General features: G+C 42.1%; 1 protein-coding gene across 1 annotated transcript in view; it reads right to left on the bottom strand.

Annotated features, from left to right (window-relative positions):
- Positions 1-15,974, bottom strand: part of TTC21B (tetratricopeptide repeat domain 21B) — a 46,689-nt gene extending 30,715 nt beyond the window's left edge. The window contains exons 1-6 of the mRNA XM_060778344.2: positions 15,843-15,974; positions 11,156-11,285; positions 9,430-9,540; positions 6,944-7,110; positions 4,259-4,381; positions 2,984-3,141 (exon numbers count right to left, since the gene is read on the bottom strand). Coding sequence (XP_060634327.2) covers positions 2,984-3,141; positions 4,259-4,381; positions 6,944-7,110; positions 9,430-9,540; positions 11,156-11,285; positions 15,843-15,863 — 710 coding nt within the window. The 5' untranslated portion in view covers positions 15,864-15,974. The remainder of the gene's footprint in view (positions 1-2,983; positions 3,142-4,258; positions 4,382-6,943; positions 7,111-9,429; positions 9,541-11,155; positions 11,286-15,842) is intronic.
- Between the last annotated feature and the right edge of the window lie 2,891 nt (positions 15,975-18,865).

Raw genomic sequence — 18,865 nt, 5'->3', positions numbered from 1 at the left:
TGATCTAAAATAATACATGTTATGTTCTGCTTTTCCTCTGAAAGCATTATACTCTAAAATGGCTTTAAAACTTTTCCCTCTTACATTCAAGAGTTTGAAGATTGGTATGAAGGGCAACTGGGCATCACTCACCTTACTCTAATGGAGTAATTTCATGTCCATGCCTTACTGGTAGAAGTTAGCAGTCTCCCTTTGAAAATCTTAACTTGCCTGTCTTGCAATTCCCATTTCCTATTTCTCAACCTGGGGGTCAGGACCCCGTGGGGGGGGGGGGTGTCACAAGGGGATTTAAGAGCCGTCACCGAAGACCATCAGAGAACACATAATTCTGATGGTCTTAGGAACCCCTTTGGCAGAGAAGGCTGAAGATTTCTCCACCTATCCTTCTCTTCCTTTTTGGAAACAGATGGCGAATCCTCCCACCAAAAGTCCTCCTCCTGTTGTAATTGTCCGGCCTTTCTGCCAAGGGGAGGGCTGTTTCTGAGACTCCAAGCGGGGAGGGGAGAGCAGGTGTGCATGCCAGTGTGGTGTGCATGTGTGGGTGAGGGAGAGTGTATGAGGCTGGAGAAAGACTTGCATCCCTTCAAGGCAGGGGGAAAAGTGCCCTTTGAGTGTAGGTGAACTATGAATCCCAGCAACTACAATGCCTGAATGACAAAATCAATCCCCCCCACTCCCACCAGTATTCAAATTTGGGTGTATCGGGTATTTGTGCCAAATTTGATCCAGTGAATGAAAATACATCCTTCATATCAGATATTTACATTACAATTCATAACAGTAGCAAAATTACATTTATTTATTTATTTATTTATTATTTACTGTATTTCTATACCGCCATTCTCAGCCCGAGGGTGACTCATGGCAGTTTACAGAATGGCACAATTCGATGCCCATAACAATATGGGCATCGAATTATGAAGTAGTAACAAAAATAATTTTATGGTTGGGGGTCCCCACAACATGAGGATCTGTATTAAGGGGTTGTGGCATTAGGAAGGTTGAGAAGTGTGGTGTTAAGATTTCAGAATAAATATTGACAGCAGTATAAATGAAAATGAGCTTTAAACAAATGTTGTATATGAACTATCCCATTTTATCTTGTTCAAGTTAAAAAAATACATAAACATCAGCTTGTAAAATGAATATTTTTATTTAGGACAGAAACAGCTGTTTCCTTGCTTTAAAAGCTCTAGGATATGAGAAAACATGATTATTTGTAAACAACCAGAGGGAGCTGACATGAAATCATATTAAAAACTGTTCAGGCTTCATCTCCTATGCACATGATCTGAATAAGTAGATATTACGAAGTTTGTTTCATCGCAGCAGCTAAACCATAAAGCATCACCAACCTGGGAATAAATCTCACTGAATCAAGTAAGGGTTATGTCCAAGTTAAAATGGATTGTGCTGTATGGCTATTTTCAGCTAGGATGGATATATGTTTATATTCACAGAAAGGTTCTAGGCAAGTCTACAGTTCAGTAATTTGTTCTACTGTTTGTTGAACAGAAGAAAAACACAAATTACAATTATGGGATCTCTGCTAATCACAAAATGGTATTTTGGAAATGTGAAGAGTGTTGGGGTATATGCAACATACAAAGCAGCAAAAGTGCTATATATTTTGCAGATGCTTTTGTATGCATCCATATATAATGGTTGCAATAAAGTAAGGACCCTATATTTGCAGTGGATATGATGTATGTGATGTAATTTTATGTTTTATGGCACTTATATGTGCTTCTGTAAGCCACCCCAAGTCTTTCTGGGAGACGGTGGTGGGATATAAAGTATTTATTTATTATTTATTTATTTACGACATTTATATGCCATGCCACTCACCGCGAAGGGGACTCAGAGCGGCTTATATATACATACAATATATATACACATACAATATTATATAACATCTAGAAAGAGTCAAAATCTTTGTATAGGATTCAATTATTATTACATTATTATTATTATTATTATTATTATTATTATTATTATTAGAAACACAACAAGATGAGTCCACAACAGACAACATCACTTTGCTCACTGTTGTATTGGATCACATGTCGGACACTTTCCAAGTCTCTAGGACTGTGTGATGTATCAGCGAATAATGCGTGCCGATCCCAGTAGGATGGCCTTTTGCAGCGGACAGATGGTAATTTTGTCAGTGCCGATTGTGTTCAAGTGCAGGCTAAGCTCTTTAGGCACTGCACCCAGCGTGACAATCACCACAGGGACCACCTTGACTGGTTTGTGCCAGTCTTTGCAGTTCGATCTTTAAATCTTCGTATTGTGTCAGCTTTTCCAGTTGTTTCTCTTCAATCCTGCTTTCGCCTGGGATTGCAGCATCAACAATCCTTACTTGGTTTTTTAATGCTCTTAGCCAGATATTATTATTATTATTATTATTATTATTATTATTATTATTATTATTATTATGTGTTCCTCATCAGACAACCTGAAACCACAGATATGACACACCATTAAATTACTTGACTCCCAGTGCTAGCAAACCATAGAGTTCAGCTGAAGATCCCAGAGGTTCCTAGAGAGGTATCCTCTCTTAGAATTTCCTAGTGCCTCCAGTGGGAAGGATCCAGGGGGAAGGATACCGTAAAAGCACCTGGTGCACCTAGCAAAGTCCTAGAGACCATTTTCCCCCTAAGTACAAGTAAACGAAACTGTGGATATGGATTCTGGGGTTACAGGGAAATTACTATAACTAGTGAGCCACCCTGAGTCCCATTACTGGGATAAGAGTGAGATATACAAGAGTATCATCGTCATCATCACCATCATCCTGAGATAACACTTGTAAAAAGGGAGGACATGAGCATCGTATCTGCTGACAGAATCAAGACTAGGACAAAAATGACTGCCAAATAGCTTTTATAAACATGACTACTCTCAAAGTCTTTCAACTCAGATGCTACGGTATTTAATTAATTGATTGAGCAAAAGCAATAAAGTATATATTTACCGGTGTGCAGTCTCAGTTGCTTGTTCCCAGTCTTGCAAAGCCAGCTGTAGCTTCATTTTCTTCACAAAAGCAGGTAGGAAGTGTGGGAAATTGGCTATTATTTGATTCACATTCTCCAAGGCTCCTGAGTAATTCTGTCTCGCTTCAAAATACTGTGCCTGATGAAAGATGGAAACACCAACTTAATTATCTTCTTTGCGAGGGGAGCAGCCACACTTTCAAGCTGAACAGAAAGATACTCAAGAAAACACTGATCTTTATCTCAACGAACAGCTTCAATCCAGGCTCACAAATATAAAAGTATACTGTAGAGTCTTGCTTATCCAACCTTTGCTCATTCAGCGTTCTGTATTATCCAAAGCAGTCTGTCTCCTGCCTGGATCCACAGCTGTTTCAATACATTGCAATATTTTGGTACTAAATTCATAAATACTGTAATTACTACATAATGTTAGCACGCATTGGACTGCTTTATCTGTCAATTTGTTGTAAAACAGGATGTTTTGGTGCTTAATTTGTAAAATCATAACGTAATTTGACATTTAATAGTGTTTTCTTTAATCCCTCCTTGTTATCCAACATTTTCACTTATCCAACGTTCTGCCGGCCCGTTTATGTTGGATAACCGAGACTCTCCTGTACTTCAGAATTGGAAGATATTGATTAAATACAAACTTTTAGACGTTTGGAAATACTGGCAAAATTTCAATTGAAGAATTACTTAAAATTACTTATACAGAAGGTGGAGCAAAGAGATGGTCTGGTGAATTTCCCCGAAAGAAGGACGGCTAGGTACTTACTAAATCTAAGAATTTGTACCGTCAGATGCAAGGGTTAAATCCAACTCCCAGAAGGAGAGGATGTTGGAAACATGTTTGCAATCTGCACCTGGAGTGTGAGTAAACAGCACTGATACATTCATGTCAGTCCTGAAGATTTTTTATTGAATCCCATGCTTCATACGAACATGATCCAAACCCACACCAAGCAAAGTAGGTGCTATGTATAGGCACTTGTGTTGAATCAGTCCACATCACCAACAACATTTGTATAATGGATGGGATTAAGAGTTTTGTTTTAAATGTATATTGATATTTATTGATATTTATTTTTTTAGGTATTTGATTGTATTTTATGATGTGTTTTGTTGTTTCAGCATCAAATTGTTGCCTGCTGATAGCTGTGCTGAGTCCCTCCTTGGAGGTCGAGAAAGGACAGGGTATAAATAAATAAATAAATAAATAAATAAAATAAAATAAAATAAAAGAGACCTACCTTGCCCATCAAGCCAAAAACATCATTCCCATTTTGTAGCCCTTCGTCAAAATATTTCACAGCTTTCTTAATGTTTGCTTCTTTCCCACTGGTGACATCAATCCATCCTTTCAAAATCAATCCCTATAAAAAAGAAAGTTTTTTTTTACAATTACCATCAGCTTCTCATTCAGTGGTTCTCAATATCTGTAGGTCCCCAGGTGTTTTGGCCTGCAACTCCAGGACATCCCAGTCAGTTTACCAGCGATTAGGATTTCTGGGAGTTGAAGGTCAAAACATCTGGGGACACACAAATGTTGAGAAACACTGATCTAATTCATACACACTCATATAGGAATAACTGGCCTATTTAAGAATAGACACAATTATAACAACTAGGATTCCTAGGGTAAATATTCACAAGTTTTTGGGGCTGTTGCTGTAGGTAGATGCACAGCAATAACATTGTGCATCCAGGTACAGGTATAGAATGGGAAACTTCTCTGTGATCATCCAATCTCTGCCAGTTGTAGACTGCCATGTTTGGGAGAGGATAAACAGCCAAAAAGGTGGGTAAAGGGAACTGAGGGAGGAAAAGTTATATAGTTCCACCCGACAAGAGCTTTACAATACCTCTCCCTGTTCCAGGATCTGTTTAAAAAAGTTTCAAGACCCCCATTCCATATGAAACCTAACAACTTGAACAATGATACAATTGTTCTTGTTTTAAAACTACCTTCAGCCTTATACAACCAATACAAAATATAGATTGCTTCCTCTGATCCTCAAATTAGAAATTTTAGCAGAGGACAATTATGACCAAAGCCACCAGCGGCTCAACTGGAGCATTGCAGATCTATGTTTAACAATGGCCCACGTTGGGAGAAGTATCATTTGTATTGCTCAAAATCAAAAACCTTTCTGTGTGTTGTTGGAGGCTTTCATGGCCTTTAGGGCGGACATAGGGATGTTAGAAATGCTGGACCACTCTAACAACCCCCATTAAATCCACAAGTATGTGGACAATTTCAACAGAAAAGAAAAAAACAATGAAAATGAACACAATCTGGCTACTAGTATTAAACAACTCTAAAATTAGGCCAGTAAATAAAGAGCAACACTCAGAAAACAGGGGAATTCCTGACAGGAAACAATCTGGGCCATCTAACACCTCCCAACAAAGGATTCCCCTAGACAAGAAGCAGACAGGCTCTGGAGCTGCATGGCCATTTAATGCTAATCAAGCTGGCCAATTGCAACATTCACTCCTGTCTCCTGAGGGAGCACACAACTCCTCTGTTGCACCAACTCCATTGGCTGCCAGTTTGCTACCGGGCACAATTCAAAGTGCTGGCTTTAGCCTATAAAGCCCTAAATGGTTCTGGCCCAGCTTACCTGTCCGAACATATCTTTCCTTATGAACCATTTAGGAACTTAAGATCATCTGGGAAGGCCCCACTCTCGAATCCGCCTTCTTCGCAGGTGCATCTGGCGGGGACAAGACAGGGCCTTCTCGTCGGTGGCCCCTCAGCTGTGGAACACCCTCCCTAGGGATATTAGATTGGTCCCCTCCCTCCTGACTTTCAAAAAAAAAGTAAAAACTTGGCTCTTCAAACAAGCTTTTGGAAATGCAGCATAATGGATAAACATGAAACTATGAAAAATTAACATGGAATGGCTAGATCAGGGGTCCTCAAACTTTTTAAACAGAGGGCCAGGTCACAGTCACTCAAACAGTTGGAGGGCCGGATTATAATTTGGGGAAAAAAATGAATGAATCCCTATGCACACTGCACATATCTTATTTGTAGTGCAAAAACACTTAAAAACAATACAATAATTAAAATGAAGAATGATTTAACAAATATAAATTTATTAGTATTTCAATGGGAAGTGTGGGCCTGCTTTTGGTTGATAAGATAGGATTGTTGTTGTTGTGTGCTTTCAAGTCGTTTTAGACTTAGGTTGACCCTGAGCAAGGGCCGGGTGGATTACCTTAGACGGCCATATCTGGCCCTTGGACCTTAGTTTGAGGATCCCTGGGCTAGACGATTCTACTGGAAAATGAGTTTAACAGGACGACACTGGCGATTAGATGTTTTTAATGGGTTTTTTAGATGGTTTTATATTGTTATTCTGAATGTTTTTAATTGTATTTTTTATGAATGTGTGGCATCAAATTGTTGCCAATTTGTAACTTGTCTTGAGTTGCCCTAGGGCTGAGAAAGGCGGGCTAGAAATACCGTAAATAAATAAATATTATAGCTACCACACATGGAATGGAATCAGTTGAAGAGGGCTGCTGTCGGCCAGAAAGTCATGGTGTAGAGTCAGATAGGGGACAGTGAAAAGCCCTTTCCGCTTTGATACAAGTCATGGGATGTATCAGAGCAGCATTTCTATGTCAGCACTGGGAGCATCTGTGATACAGAGCCATTAGTTTGCTGAGCTGCCTCAAAGGATGCTACTGGCCAGTGACTCACTTCACTTAATGAACCAGACATGTTTAACAGCTAACTAAACAGAAACCATCAGGCTAGTTTTCAAACAGTCCTGACTCCGCCAAAAGACTTCTTGAGTGTTAAATGAAGCAGTCATAATCGGCTATGATCTGCAGGATGACTCATCATAGCTAAGGGCTAACCAGCCTCCTTTTTCAGCATGCCGGCTTACAAATATGAAGCATGACTATAGGAAAGGGGTTACCTCTTTGCTGCCGTTGGAGATCTTGATCATTCTGTCAATGTATTCACGGGCTTTCTCATGGCGGCCAATGTGCCACAAGAACAAGCCAGCAAAATAGAGAGCTTCCTGCCCTGCTGCCTTACGTTGCTCTTTCAGTTTGGCATCTAATTCCAAGATGACATCTTGATCTGAAACAAACCAGTGAAAAGATTTAAACTGTGTATGTCCTGGAATGACCCGGAGCTCAATGTTGGGATCAATAAAAGGTGTCAGAGTGCCACTCAATTACACAAATCTGTTGACAACAACATCCAGTGTTTACAGTGGACTCTCCAGAAAATACTTCAGCTAAACTCTACAACAACAACAACCACAACAGCATAATAATAATAATAATAATAATAATAATAATAATAATAATGGGTTGTTGTAGGTTTTCCGGGCTATATGGCCATGTTCTAGAGGCATTTTCTCCTGACGTTTCGCCTGCATCTATGGCAAGCATCCTCAGATGCAGGCGAAACGTCAGGAGAAAATGCCTCTAGAACATGGCCATATAGCCCGGAAAAACCTACAACAACCCAGTGATTCTGGCCATGAAAGCCTTCAACAATACAATAATAATAATAATTGGAACTTGTGCCACAAATATCTGTGACAAAGAACTGGTGGGATCACAAGCCTGAAATGAACATGTCAAACTACTCTGGGACTTCTGAATTCAGACTGACAAGAGTTTTGAAGCAAAATACTCCTGACCTCACAATTGTGGGGAAAAAACAAGTATGGATTGTCGATATTGCAATCCCAGATGACAGCAGGATTGACAAGAAACAACTGGAAAAGCTTATATGATATGAGGATTTAAAGATCGAACTGCAAAGACTTTGGCACAAGTCAGTAAAGGTGGTCCCAGTGGTGATCGGCACACTGAGCACAGTGCCTAAAGACCTTGGCCTGCACTTAAAAACAATCAATACCGATAAAATTACTATCTGCCAGCTGCAAAAGGCCACCCTGATTGGATCTGCACACATTATTTGCCGATACATCACACAGTCCTAGACATTTGGGAAGTGTTCGACATGTGATCAAATACAAAAGCCAGCATAGTTATCTTGTTTGCGGTGTTGTTGTATCTAACAACAACAACAACTTTATTTATAACTTGGCCTATCTCCCCGAGAGGACTCTGAACAGTTACCAAAGTGGCACAATACATTCAATACCGTAATAAAAACAAAACAAGAAACAAGCCAGATGAACAATAAGTAAAACAACATCAATAACTTAAAACTAACCCAAAAATAGTACTTAGATAAACAGAATATAGCAACAGACACATTTACAACATATTGAAGATATTTACAACAAAAAGGAAAACCAACCTGTCTCATGAGCCTTGCAAATGTTTGATTTTTATACTTATTTTATATACCTGTATTCCCAGGGTCACATAAAAATTTATTGGAAGGAAAGGGGTCACGAGTGGAAAAAGTATAAGAAGCCCTAACCAAGCCAAACCCCTTGTCAGTTCTGTAAATCCAGTGCTATGTATTACAGACAGGTGGCTATCCAGATCCTGCTTTAAAATGCCTCATAATGAAGAATCCAGTATAGGACTTCCGGGGAAGAAAATGGAGCTGCGAACAGTGTTTCAGCAAGCTGGCTGAACACTGGCGCATCCTTATTATTATTATTATTATTATTATTATAACTTTATTTGTACCCCGCTAGCATCTCCCGAAGGATTCGATGCGGCTTACAACAGGCCGAAGCCCAAAACAATACAGCAATACAATAATATCCTTGGGGGTTTATTAACCGTATAGAGTTGGCGCAGCTAGTTAGTAGCATTAAATCACTGAGAAGTCATGAGTTCAAAGCCAGCCTGGGTCACAGTGAGCTCCTGAATATTAATAGTCCAGCTTGCTGTCGACCTATGCAGCCTGAGAGACAGGTGCATCTGTCAAGTATGAAATTTAAGTACTGCTTTATGCCTGGAGGCTAATTTAACTACTTTACGACACCATTAAAAAAAAACCCTTCCAGCAGCATGCATAAGAAGAGGAAGCGTTCCATCAAGGACTCGGTGTCACAAGTAGACAGTGAAGCAGCAGCCCTCCCGTGGTCGAAATCAAGCCAGAAAAGCTGGAATGTTAAATTGTCTCTGTGTCTGTCTATATATGTTGTATGTCTAATGGCATTGAATGTTTGCCATGTATATGTGCATTGTAATCCACCCTGAATCCCCTGCGGGGTGAGAAGGGCGGAATATAAATACTGTAAATAAAGAAATACTTTTTTTTTAGAAAGAAAAAGGGCAGGGGCAAATCCCTCAAGTCTCAAAGGATCTCACTTTCCCCACTGAAACAGAAGAAGGGGAGAGAGGTGGGGGAGACATTGTGCGCCCCAGTGACATTGTCATGCAAGCAGACGCAGACAGAAGCAGCTCCTGTTCAGAAGCCAAACAGCTCTGTAAATGATAAAGAAGAATTGGAAGATACCTGGATTTGGGCTTTTTTTATGAGCGTAGATCAAGGCCATCAATGTGCAGAGGGAGACCTCTGGCTTGTTTTTAAGAGATTCAAGGTCAAGAAGAGCTTCTTGGATGTGCCCTAAGGAAACAAATATCGAGGCCACATTGGATTTTCATGCATAACAGAATATCTGCCTCAACTGTTTACACATCACATTTTAATACTGAGATAATGAAAATCTCTTACTCCTTATATTTATATTATACATATGAATAAAATATGACTGTCACCTTTTGAAATAGTTGCAATAAAACTCTTCTGAGCCTTAGAGCCAGGATTACAGTGATTATTTTAACACTGGAAGCATAAGTTTTTCTTCACATAACCTGCTTGGATTTCAAGACAAAGTAGCTTAAGAAAATAGATATCCAGATTCCTGTTCCCTGCGCTCAATTATAGCCATTAAAAACCCTCTTCAGAGGCCTCCTAAACAATATGCAGCGTGGAGAGGAAGTGACCACAGTTCTCTCCTGTGAATATCCTTATGTTAAGCTCTCTGAGAATCCAAGAATCCTGAATCCTATCCAATATTATTCAGCAATGACTTGACTGGGTATCATATACAGAGGCAGGACAAAAGAGGCTTATTTCCAAAAAGCATAAATAATGAAACATAAAGCTTAGAAATGGAGATGAGCACCAACCCCCAGAGTCGGAGACGACTGGACTTCATGTCAGGGGAAAACCTTTACCTTTTATCTCTTATCTGAAATGTTTAAGGGCAGAATTGTTTTACATTTTGGACTTTTGAATACCTGCATGACATATCTTGGAGGTGAGAGCTACAAGAATCTGGGTTGCTGTGAGTTTTCTGGGCTGTCTGGCCATGTTCCAGAAGCAGTCTCTCTGCACGTTTCACCCACTGCAGACTAATTCAACCAGAGAAGTCAGCCATAGCAGAGCACCTAATGAACGAACCTGGACACAGCATATTATTTGGGAACACAGAAATGCTGGAACACTCTAACAACCACCATCTCAGACTACACAGAGAAGCCATTGAAATCCACAAGCATGTGGACAATTTCAACAGAAAAGAGGAAACCGTGAGAATGAACAAAATCTGGCTACTAGTATTTAAAAAACCCTCTAAAATCATAACAGTAAATAACGAGCAACAGGGAAATTCCAGACAGGAAACAATCAGGGCCAGCTAACACCTCCCAACAAAGGATCCCCTCAGGCAGGAATCAGTCAGGCTTTAAGGCTGCAAGGCCATTCAATGCTAATCAAGCTAGCCAATGGCAACATTCATACTTGCCTCAAGCAGACAAGAGTTCTTTTTCCCACCCTGGACTTTCCACAGATAAATAAACCTCGCTTGCCTAGTTTCCAACAGACCTCACAATCTCTGAGGATGCCTGCCATCAATGTGGGTGAAACATCAAGAGAGAATGCTTCTGGAACACGGCCATTCATCCCAGAAAACTCACAGCAACCTAGTGATTCCAGCCACGAAAGCCTTTAACATCAGATTTCTACAAGAATCATTTCTGATTCATATACACCTTATGCACATAGCCTGAAGGGAATTTTATACACAATAATCTTGTTCATGAAATAAATTTGCCCATTGAACTATCAGATACCAAAGGCATTACCTATTTCTCCCATTTTGAAATATTTTTGATTTCAGAACTCTAAATAAGGAGGTTTAAGTATAACTTTCAAAAGACATTTCATAAATTAATACCTTCCATCAGGGCCCCGTAAATACGGTAGAAAACGAAGATGGGGTCATTCCCAAATTTCTTAACACCTTCGCTGGCAATTGTCTGAACATGATGAAAATATCCTTCCTGGCAGTAGTAATTAATCAAAGCCTGAAAATGAAAAAGGTTTCCCAGGGTTAATGCAAATAAAGACAGTAAACACACTAGTAAAGAACAAAGAAAGGTCACCTGAATTCCTCTTAGGGAGAGGGTTTTTGGATTATGTCCTAAAGATATCAGAGCCTTTCTGATCCTGGAAGTCAAGCATGGCCAGCCCTGGTCAGTACTTGGATGAGAGACCACCAACTAAATGTAGATGCTATAGGATGTGTTGCAGAGGAAAGAACAGGCGAAACTGCCTCTGAATATTCCTTGCCGAAGAAAACTCTTGGAAATTCATAGGATCACCATATGTCAACAGGTGACTTGAAGCCATACTTAACACTATAAATTTGTAGTTTCCAGGCATGACAGAGCAGGCAAATATCATTGGAATACTCCAAGACTCACCATATAACATTTCATGAGTCAAGATGTCTGGCACAACTTGGTTTAGACTGCCAGCTAAACTAGAGACTTTAATACTTAACAAGAGGCAGCATACGAATATACCTGCCTGAGTTATTAGGTTCGCATGGTAGGTCCCCAACCGCATTATGTACAGGTTCCGAAGAGGGCTTTTTCTTTTCTGGTGCCTTTTTTGTGTGTCAGGAGCAGTTTGAGAAACTGCAAGTCGCTTCTGATGAGAGAGAATAGGCTGTCTGCCAAAGACGTTGCCCAGGGAATGCCCGAATATTTTGATGTTTGACCATCCTTGTGGGAGGCTTCTCTCATGTCCCCGCATGGGGAGCTGGAGTTGACAGAGGGAGCTCAGCTGTGCTCTCCCTAGATTCAAACCTCCAAACTGTCGATCTTCAGTCCTGCCAGTACAAGGGTTTACCCATTATGCCACCGGGGTTTCCTCTCTGGTGCTTGATTGGTGGCCATTAATGGACATTTCCATTAATATTTTTATTGTATTGTGTTTGCAATTATAACTATACTGCTGTTTTGTACAAATTGAATATACAGCCCTCTCCATCCCCAATATTTTTCTTTGTTTTTAGGCCTTTTCCTGAGGTTATTTGTGATGCAAATACAAAAAATTACATTGGCTAGATTGCATCAGGTCTATTTTCTTAGATATGGTTATCTTGATTCTTTATGTGTAAATAGATGGTGACTGGGTATCTCAAAAACTAGAGCTGATAAGGGGAAACGGGCCATTTTTGAACCAGCAAGTCAAATATACCCAGCAATAGGTCTAACATTTGAGACATCAAAATGTGAGTTGGCTAGTGTTAGCAATTGACCAGGCCTAGCTTTGGGTCTGATAAGTATTCCGTAAAGCATTTTTTCTCAATTACTTTGTTCTCCATTGCTATATGAGGGCTGATGCTCCAGAGAAGTGCTTAGGTCCAAGAAAAAAGCTACTCCTGCTCCACAAGGAATGAGAAACATCTGTCCCTCAGAAGGAAAATTCACTCCTGGTTATGATGGAGAAAAGGTGTCTCCACTGAAGCTTTATCACCAATCCTTGTTTCCACAACAAGCCATTTTTTTCAAAATCCAATTATGACAGAAAGTGAGGTGAAATCTTGTGGAAAAGGCACAGACAGCAAAACAAACAGCACATGGGTGTTAACCCTTCCCTATAGGCCAGTGGTTCTCAATGTTTGGACTTCCAGGTGTTTTGGACTTCAACTCCCACAGTTCCTAACAGCTGGTAAGCTGGCTGGGATTTCTGGGAGTTGAAATCCAAAACACCTGGAGGCCCAAAGGTTGGGAACCACTGCTATAGGCTATCCAAAACTACACAAACACATATATGGCTGGAGTTACACTTAAAAATGTACGTGTTCCAACTTACTTATAAATTCAACTTAAGAATAAACCTACACACCCTGTTTTGTTTGCAATTTGGGGGACTGTCTGTATGTATATGGTCAATGTATGTAAACTCATACATGTTATTTATATGTTAAACTACCTTGTCCTGTGAATGAAATGTCATGTGTGTATGAGTGCTGGTGTATCAATGAATATGAAGTCCAGATTGTTACTACATTCAACGTAACCATCTTGTTTGCTATGACAGTACTGGCCTGGATCCATCAGTCGAAACACACTAATCCAGTGGTTTCCAAATTCCGATCCTCCATTATAATTTTTTTAGACTGGAAGCCCCAGCCAGTTTATCCCAATGGTCAGGAATTCTGAGAGCTGAAGTCCAAAACACCTGGAGGGCCACAGGATGGGAACCACTGAAAAAGCAGGATCAAAGGGGCAGTTTGAAAACATGCAAATGTGAGTAGATAAATAGGTACAGCTTTGGTAGGAAAGGCATAAGGGGCTCCAAGCATTCATGCCAGTCACACAACCAGGAAGTGACAATGCAGGCTCGCCAGCTTGGAAATGGAGAACAGCACCTCCCCCAGAGCCAGATATGAGCACCCCCTCCAAAATCAGAAATGAAAGGAGAAGCCTTTGTCTTGTTGGTATTTGTGTGTTGCATTGTAACAAGACATTAAATGTTTGCCAGTATCTATTTACACTGTAATCTGCCCTGAGTCCCCACAGAGAGATGGGTGGAATATAAATAAAGTATTATTATTACTATTATATTATAACTGAGGGTACATCCAATTGTAGAATGAATGCCAATTGACACCACTCCCACTGTCAGGGCTCAGTGCTATGGATTGATGGGAATCATAGTTTTACAAGATTACATTGGCATCTTTGGCCTTCTCTGCTAGCATGACCCAGGGCAATTAAAAGATGCATCTACACTGTTGTAGGTATGCTGTTTGACACTACTTGAACTGCCAATGTTATGGCCTGATTGGAGTTATAGTTTTACATAGCCCTTAACCTTCTCTGCCAAAGATGCTGGTGCCTCACCAAACTACAACTCCCAGGATCCCATAGCACTGAGCCAGGGGCAGTTCTACATATACACTGCGGAATAAATGTAATGTTGACAACACTTCAACTGCCATAACTCAATGCTATGGGGTGATGAGAATCATAGTTTTACAAGATCCCACCGGCATCTCTGGCCTTCTTTCTGCCTCAACAAACTGCAACTCCCAGGATCCTGTAGCATTGAGCCAGGAGCTGTTCAAGAGTGCATCTACACTGCAGTAGGTATGCTATTTCACACCACTTGAATTGCCATGGCTCAATGTTATGGCCTGATTGGAGTTATAGTTTTACAAGCCCTTAGCCTTCTCTGCCAAAGATGCTTGTGCCTCACCAAATTACAACTCCCAAAGGCAAAAGTATGATAGCTGGGACCCAATGCTGGTTGCACAACGCAGGTCAGAAGTAGAGAAGCGAAGATGTTACGTATCTGAATGTGTTTGCATACAATATCTGGATAGCCTTAAGTACTATGATTGGCTGTTTGTTGTCCCACTCCCCACCGCCTTTCTGTACCCCCCCCCCTTCTGGCGAACTAACTGTTGCACCCTCCCCTCTCTCTCTCGCTGTGCTGTCTCAGCATTGGGTCCCAGTTATCATACTTTTGCCCTCCCAGGTCCCATGGCATTGAGCCAGAGGCAGTTCAAGAGTGCATCTACACTGTGGTATGAATGCAATGTTGACACCACTTCAATTGCCATGACTCAATGCTATAGGCTGATGGGAATTATAGTTTTACAAGATCCCACCGGCATCTTTAGCCTTCTTTCTGCAAAAGGGTGCTGGTACCTCACCAAACTACAATTTGCATGATCCAGGGCAGTTCAAGGGTGCATGCAATGTTAACACCACTCTCAGTGCCTTGGTTCAATGCTACATGATCATCGGAGCTGTAATTGCACAAGGTCCTTAGCCTTCTCTGCCAAAGGGTGCTGATGCTTCACCAAACTACAGAGAGGAACCCCCAGTGGAACAATGGGTTAAACCCTTGTGCCGGGAGGACTGAAGACTGATAGGTTGCAGGTTCAAATCCAGGGAAAGTGTTGCAGGTTCAAATCCGGGAAGAGTGTGGATGAGCTCCCTCTATCAGCTCCATCTCTTTATGCGGGGACATGAGAGAAGCCTCCCTTAAAGGATGGCAAAACATCAAAACATCTGGGCGTCCCCTGGGCAACGTACTTGCAGACGGCCAATTCTCTCACACCCGAAGCGATTTGCAGTTTCTCAAGTCGCTCCTGACACACACACACACAAACTACAGCTAGCATGACCCAGGGCTGTTCAAGGATGCATCTATGCTGCAAAATGAATGTAATTTTGACACCACTCTCAATGCTATGGGATCCTGGGAGCTGTAGCTTCACAAGGTCCTTAGCCTTCTCTGCTAAAGGGTGCTGGTGCCTCACCAAACTACAGCTAGCATTGACCCAGGGCTGTTTAAGGATGCATCTACACTGCAGAATGGATGAAACTTTGACACCACTCTCAATGCTATGGGATCCTGGGAGCTGTAGTTTTCCAAGGTCCTTGGTCTTCTCCGCCAAAGGGTGCTGGTGCCTCACCAAACTACAAATCCCAGGATCCCATAGCATTGATCCAGGGCAGTGAGAGTGGTGTCACACTGTAATCATGCTACAGTGTAGCTGCAGCCAGAGAAGCCAAATAATATCCCAAAAGGCCTCCAAAGGGCGATGCTTCACTCACCTGCAAGAGGGGTGGCTCCATGGCCCGCAGAATCCCTTCCTTTCCTTCCTTCCTTCCTTTCCTCCCTCCTGGGCGTCCACAGCAACCGCCTCGTCTCCCAAGCGCCCAAGGAAGGAAGGAAGGGGAGGCGCCTAAGGAAAGACAGGAGGCTGGCTTTGGTGCCTCTCCTTGATCATTGAGCCTCGCGCGAGGCCATCCACGCTGCAGTATTAACGCAGTTTGATCCCACTCCCACTGCCCTGGCTCAATGCGAGGTGATCGCATTGAGCCAGGAGTTGTGCAGAGTCTTAATTTAGCCTCCTCTTCCAAAGTGGACTGAGGCCCCTCTCAACTACCCATCCCAGGATCCCATCGCAGTTAAAGTGGTGTCGAACTGCATTAATTCTACAGTGTGGATGCACCCTCCAATGTCTGCAGGAAATTGGAAAAATGGGATAAAATGTACTCGTTTATTTGTATAGAGAAATCTCCATAACAGATTTCTTTGCGTATTTAATTCAAATTGCTAGGAAAGAGCACTCCTGTTCAGAGAGATAGAAGGTGCTGCCTCTTGTTCGTTCGCTCGGGAGCCGGAAATGTTGGGAAATACTTCCCTCTCTGTTTTCCTTACCCTCTTGACTCAAACAAAGGAAAACGTCGCTCGGAGGCGAGAAATTCATCTTCTCCTCCCCCCGCCTCCCCGGGCCAATCAGGAACGAGAATACGAGAGGCTTCGTCTTGTCAACCGCATATCAGGTACGCCATCTTGTAGCGATTCCTCATTGGTTGAAGCGTCGCTTTTATGCTAATGAGAGGCTGGCGGCGTAAGCTTATTGGCTGGCGCGGAGTCGCCTGTCTCTGCTACAGCGGTCCTTAGAAGTCAATATGATTTTGGCTGTAGAGCGTTTCCATAGCGACAAGTAGAAATCCGCAGCTTTGGCAACCATAACTACGCCAAGCACTTATAGCTCTCACCAGACTGCCAGGAAAGAAGTGTTGAAAACATGAACCTTACATCTCTGTGAATCAAAATGCCACATGTTTTGCATTGACCATGTATTGCAGTATCAAACTGCATTATATGGCAGTGTAGATCCCTCTCCTTGTAGGTGAGCAGTTTACTGTCAAGAGTGCTGAATATGTGATGGGAGCTGAAAAGGGGCATTCTCATCTATGAAAATGGGAGCTCCTGGCGGCGCAGTGGGTTAAACGTGCAGGCAGGACTGAAGACTGACAGGTCGCAGGTTCGAATCTGGGGAGACCGCGGATGAGCTCCCTCTGTTAGCTCCAGCTCCTCTTGTGGGGACATGAGAGAAGCCTCCCACAAGGATGATAAAACATCAAAACATCCAGGCGTCCCCTGAGCAACGTCCTTGCAGACGGCCAATTCTCTCATACCAGAAGCGACTTGCAGTTTCTCAAGTTGCTCCTGACATGACAAAAAAAATCTATGAAAATATGACATTAATATCAATATGACGGCCATCCGTATTTACTGGTTTGGCTTTTGTGAATTTCTTATCCATGGATCTGATTGAAATATTATCTGTAGGAATCACTAGGTCCTTCTGCTGAATGTATTTTTGAATCAATGGGATTACAGCTCACTGGAGGGAAGGATATTAGAGGCAAAGATGAAGTACTTCGGCCACATCATGAGAAGACAGGAAAGCTTAGAGAAGACAATGATGCCAGGGAAAATGGAAGGAAAAAGGAAGAGGGCCGACCAAGGGCAAGATGGATGGATGGTATCCTTGAAGTGACTGGCTTGACCTTGAAGGAGCTGGGGGTGGTGATGGTCAACAGAGAGGTCTTTTGTGGGCTGGTCTATGAGATCACGAAGAGTCGGAAGCGACTGAACGAATGAACAACAACAATATATGCCAACCATAAACTGTAAACCAATGGAATTGTGAACTAATGTGTACCAATCACAGCACGTGTCCACTCTGTAAATGTCTAAAATATCCAGGCTTGTACCTGGGAGGCATGCCAGATTTGGGATTTTGCTGTCCTTTGGCATCCACCTTGGCACACAAATGACCAGCCACTGCCAGAAGGGGCAGAGTTCCATCTATGCTGACAATCACCACCCAAGCAGGGAGCTTTTGAAATGGTTGAACAGACGCTCTCAAAGCTTAAGGTGGTCTTACTGCCTGCTACAGGGGAAACCAGCTGATTCCTAATCCATCTAAAACACAGACATGTGCTTTTCATTTTAAGAACAGACAAGCATCTCAAGCTCTGAGGATTACCTGGGAAAGAATCCCAATGAAACATAGCAACACACTCAAATACCTGGGAGTTACTCTGGACCGTGTTCTGACCTACAAGAAGCACTGCTTAGACTATCAAACAAAAATTAGGTGCTAGAAATAATATCATACGAAAGCTAACTGGCACAACCTGGAGATCACAACTAGAAACACTGAAGACATCTGCCCTTGCATTTTGCTACTCTGCTGCTGAATACGCATGCCCAGTATCAGGCATGTAGCCGGGGGGGGGGGGGGGCTTGAGGGGCTTGAGCCCCCCCCCCCCTAAATTCTGGTGGTGGTCCGCGAGAAGGCCTTACTGGTACATTATTTAAACTGTTATGTTTATTCATATCATGATCTGATAACCATGCTCAATATATCCGATATGCATGGGGGTATTGGGGTAACGATACAAAAGGTTTGCTAGGGTAGACCCTCTTTCACTCAGACTCAGCCCCCCCTCCGAACCAAACTCTGCCCCCCCCCCCCCCGAAACAAAATCCTGGCTACGGGCCTGCCCAGTATAGAATACATCTCTTCACGTTAAAATGGTGGATGTGGCTCTGAATGAGACATACCGCATTATCACAGGATGTCTACGCCCAACACCTCTGGAGAAATTACACTTAGCTGGTACTGCACTACCTGACATCCATTGGGAAGTAGCAGCTAATAATGAAAGGACCAAGGCAGTGACATCTCTGGCCCATCCTCTGTTAGCATATCAGCCAGCATACCAATGCCTTAGATCAGGGGTCCTCAAACTTTTTAAACAGAGGGCCAGGT

This window comes from Anolis sagrei, chromosome 1 (genome assembly GCF_037176765.1).
Source record: "Anolis sagrei isolate rAnoSag1 chromosome 1, rAnoSag1.mat, whole genome shotgun sequence".
NCBI classification, from domain to species: Eukaryota; Metazoa; Chordata; class Lepidosauria; order Squamata; family Dactyloidae; genus Anolis; species Anolis sagrei.
Note: the sequence above shows the minus strand (reverse complement) of the source record. Positions and strands in the feature narration are given on the sequence as shown.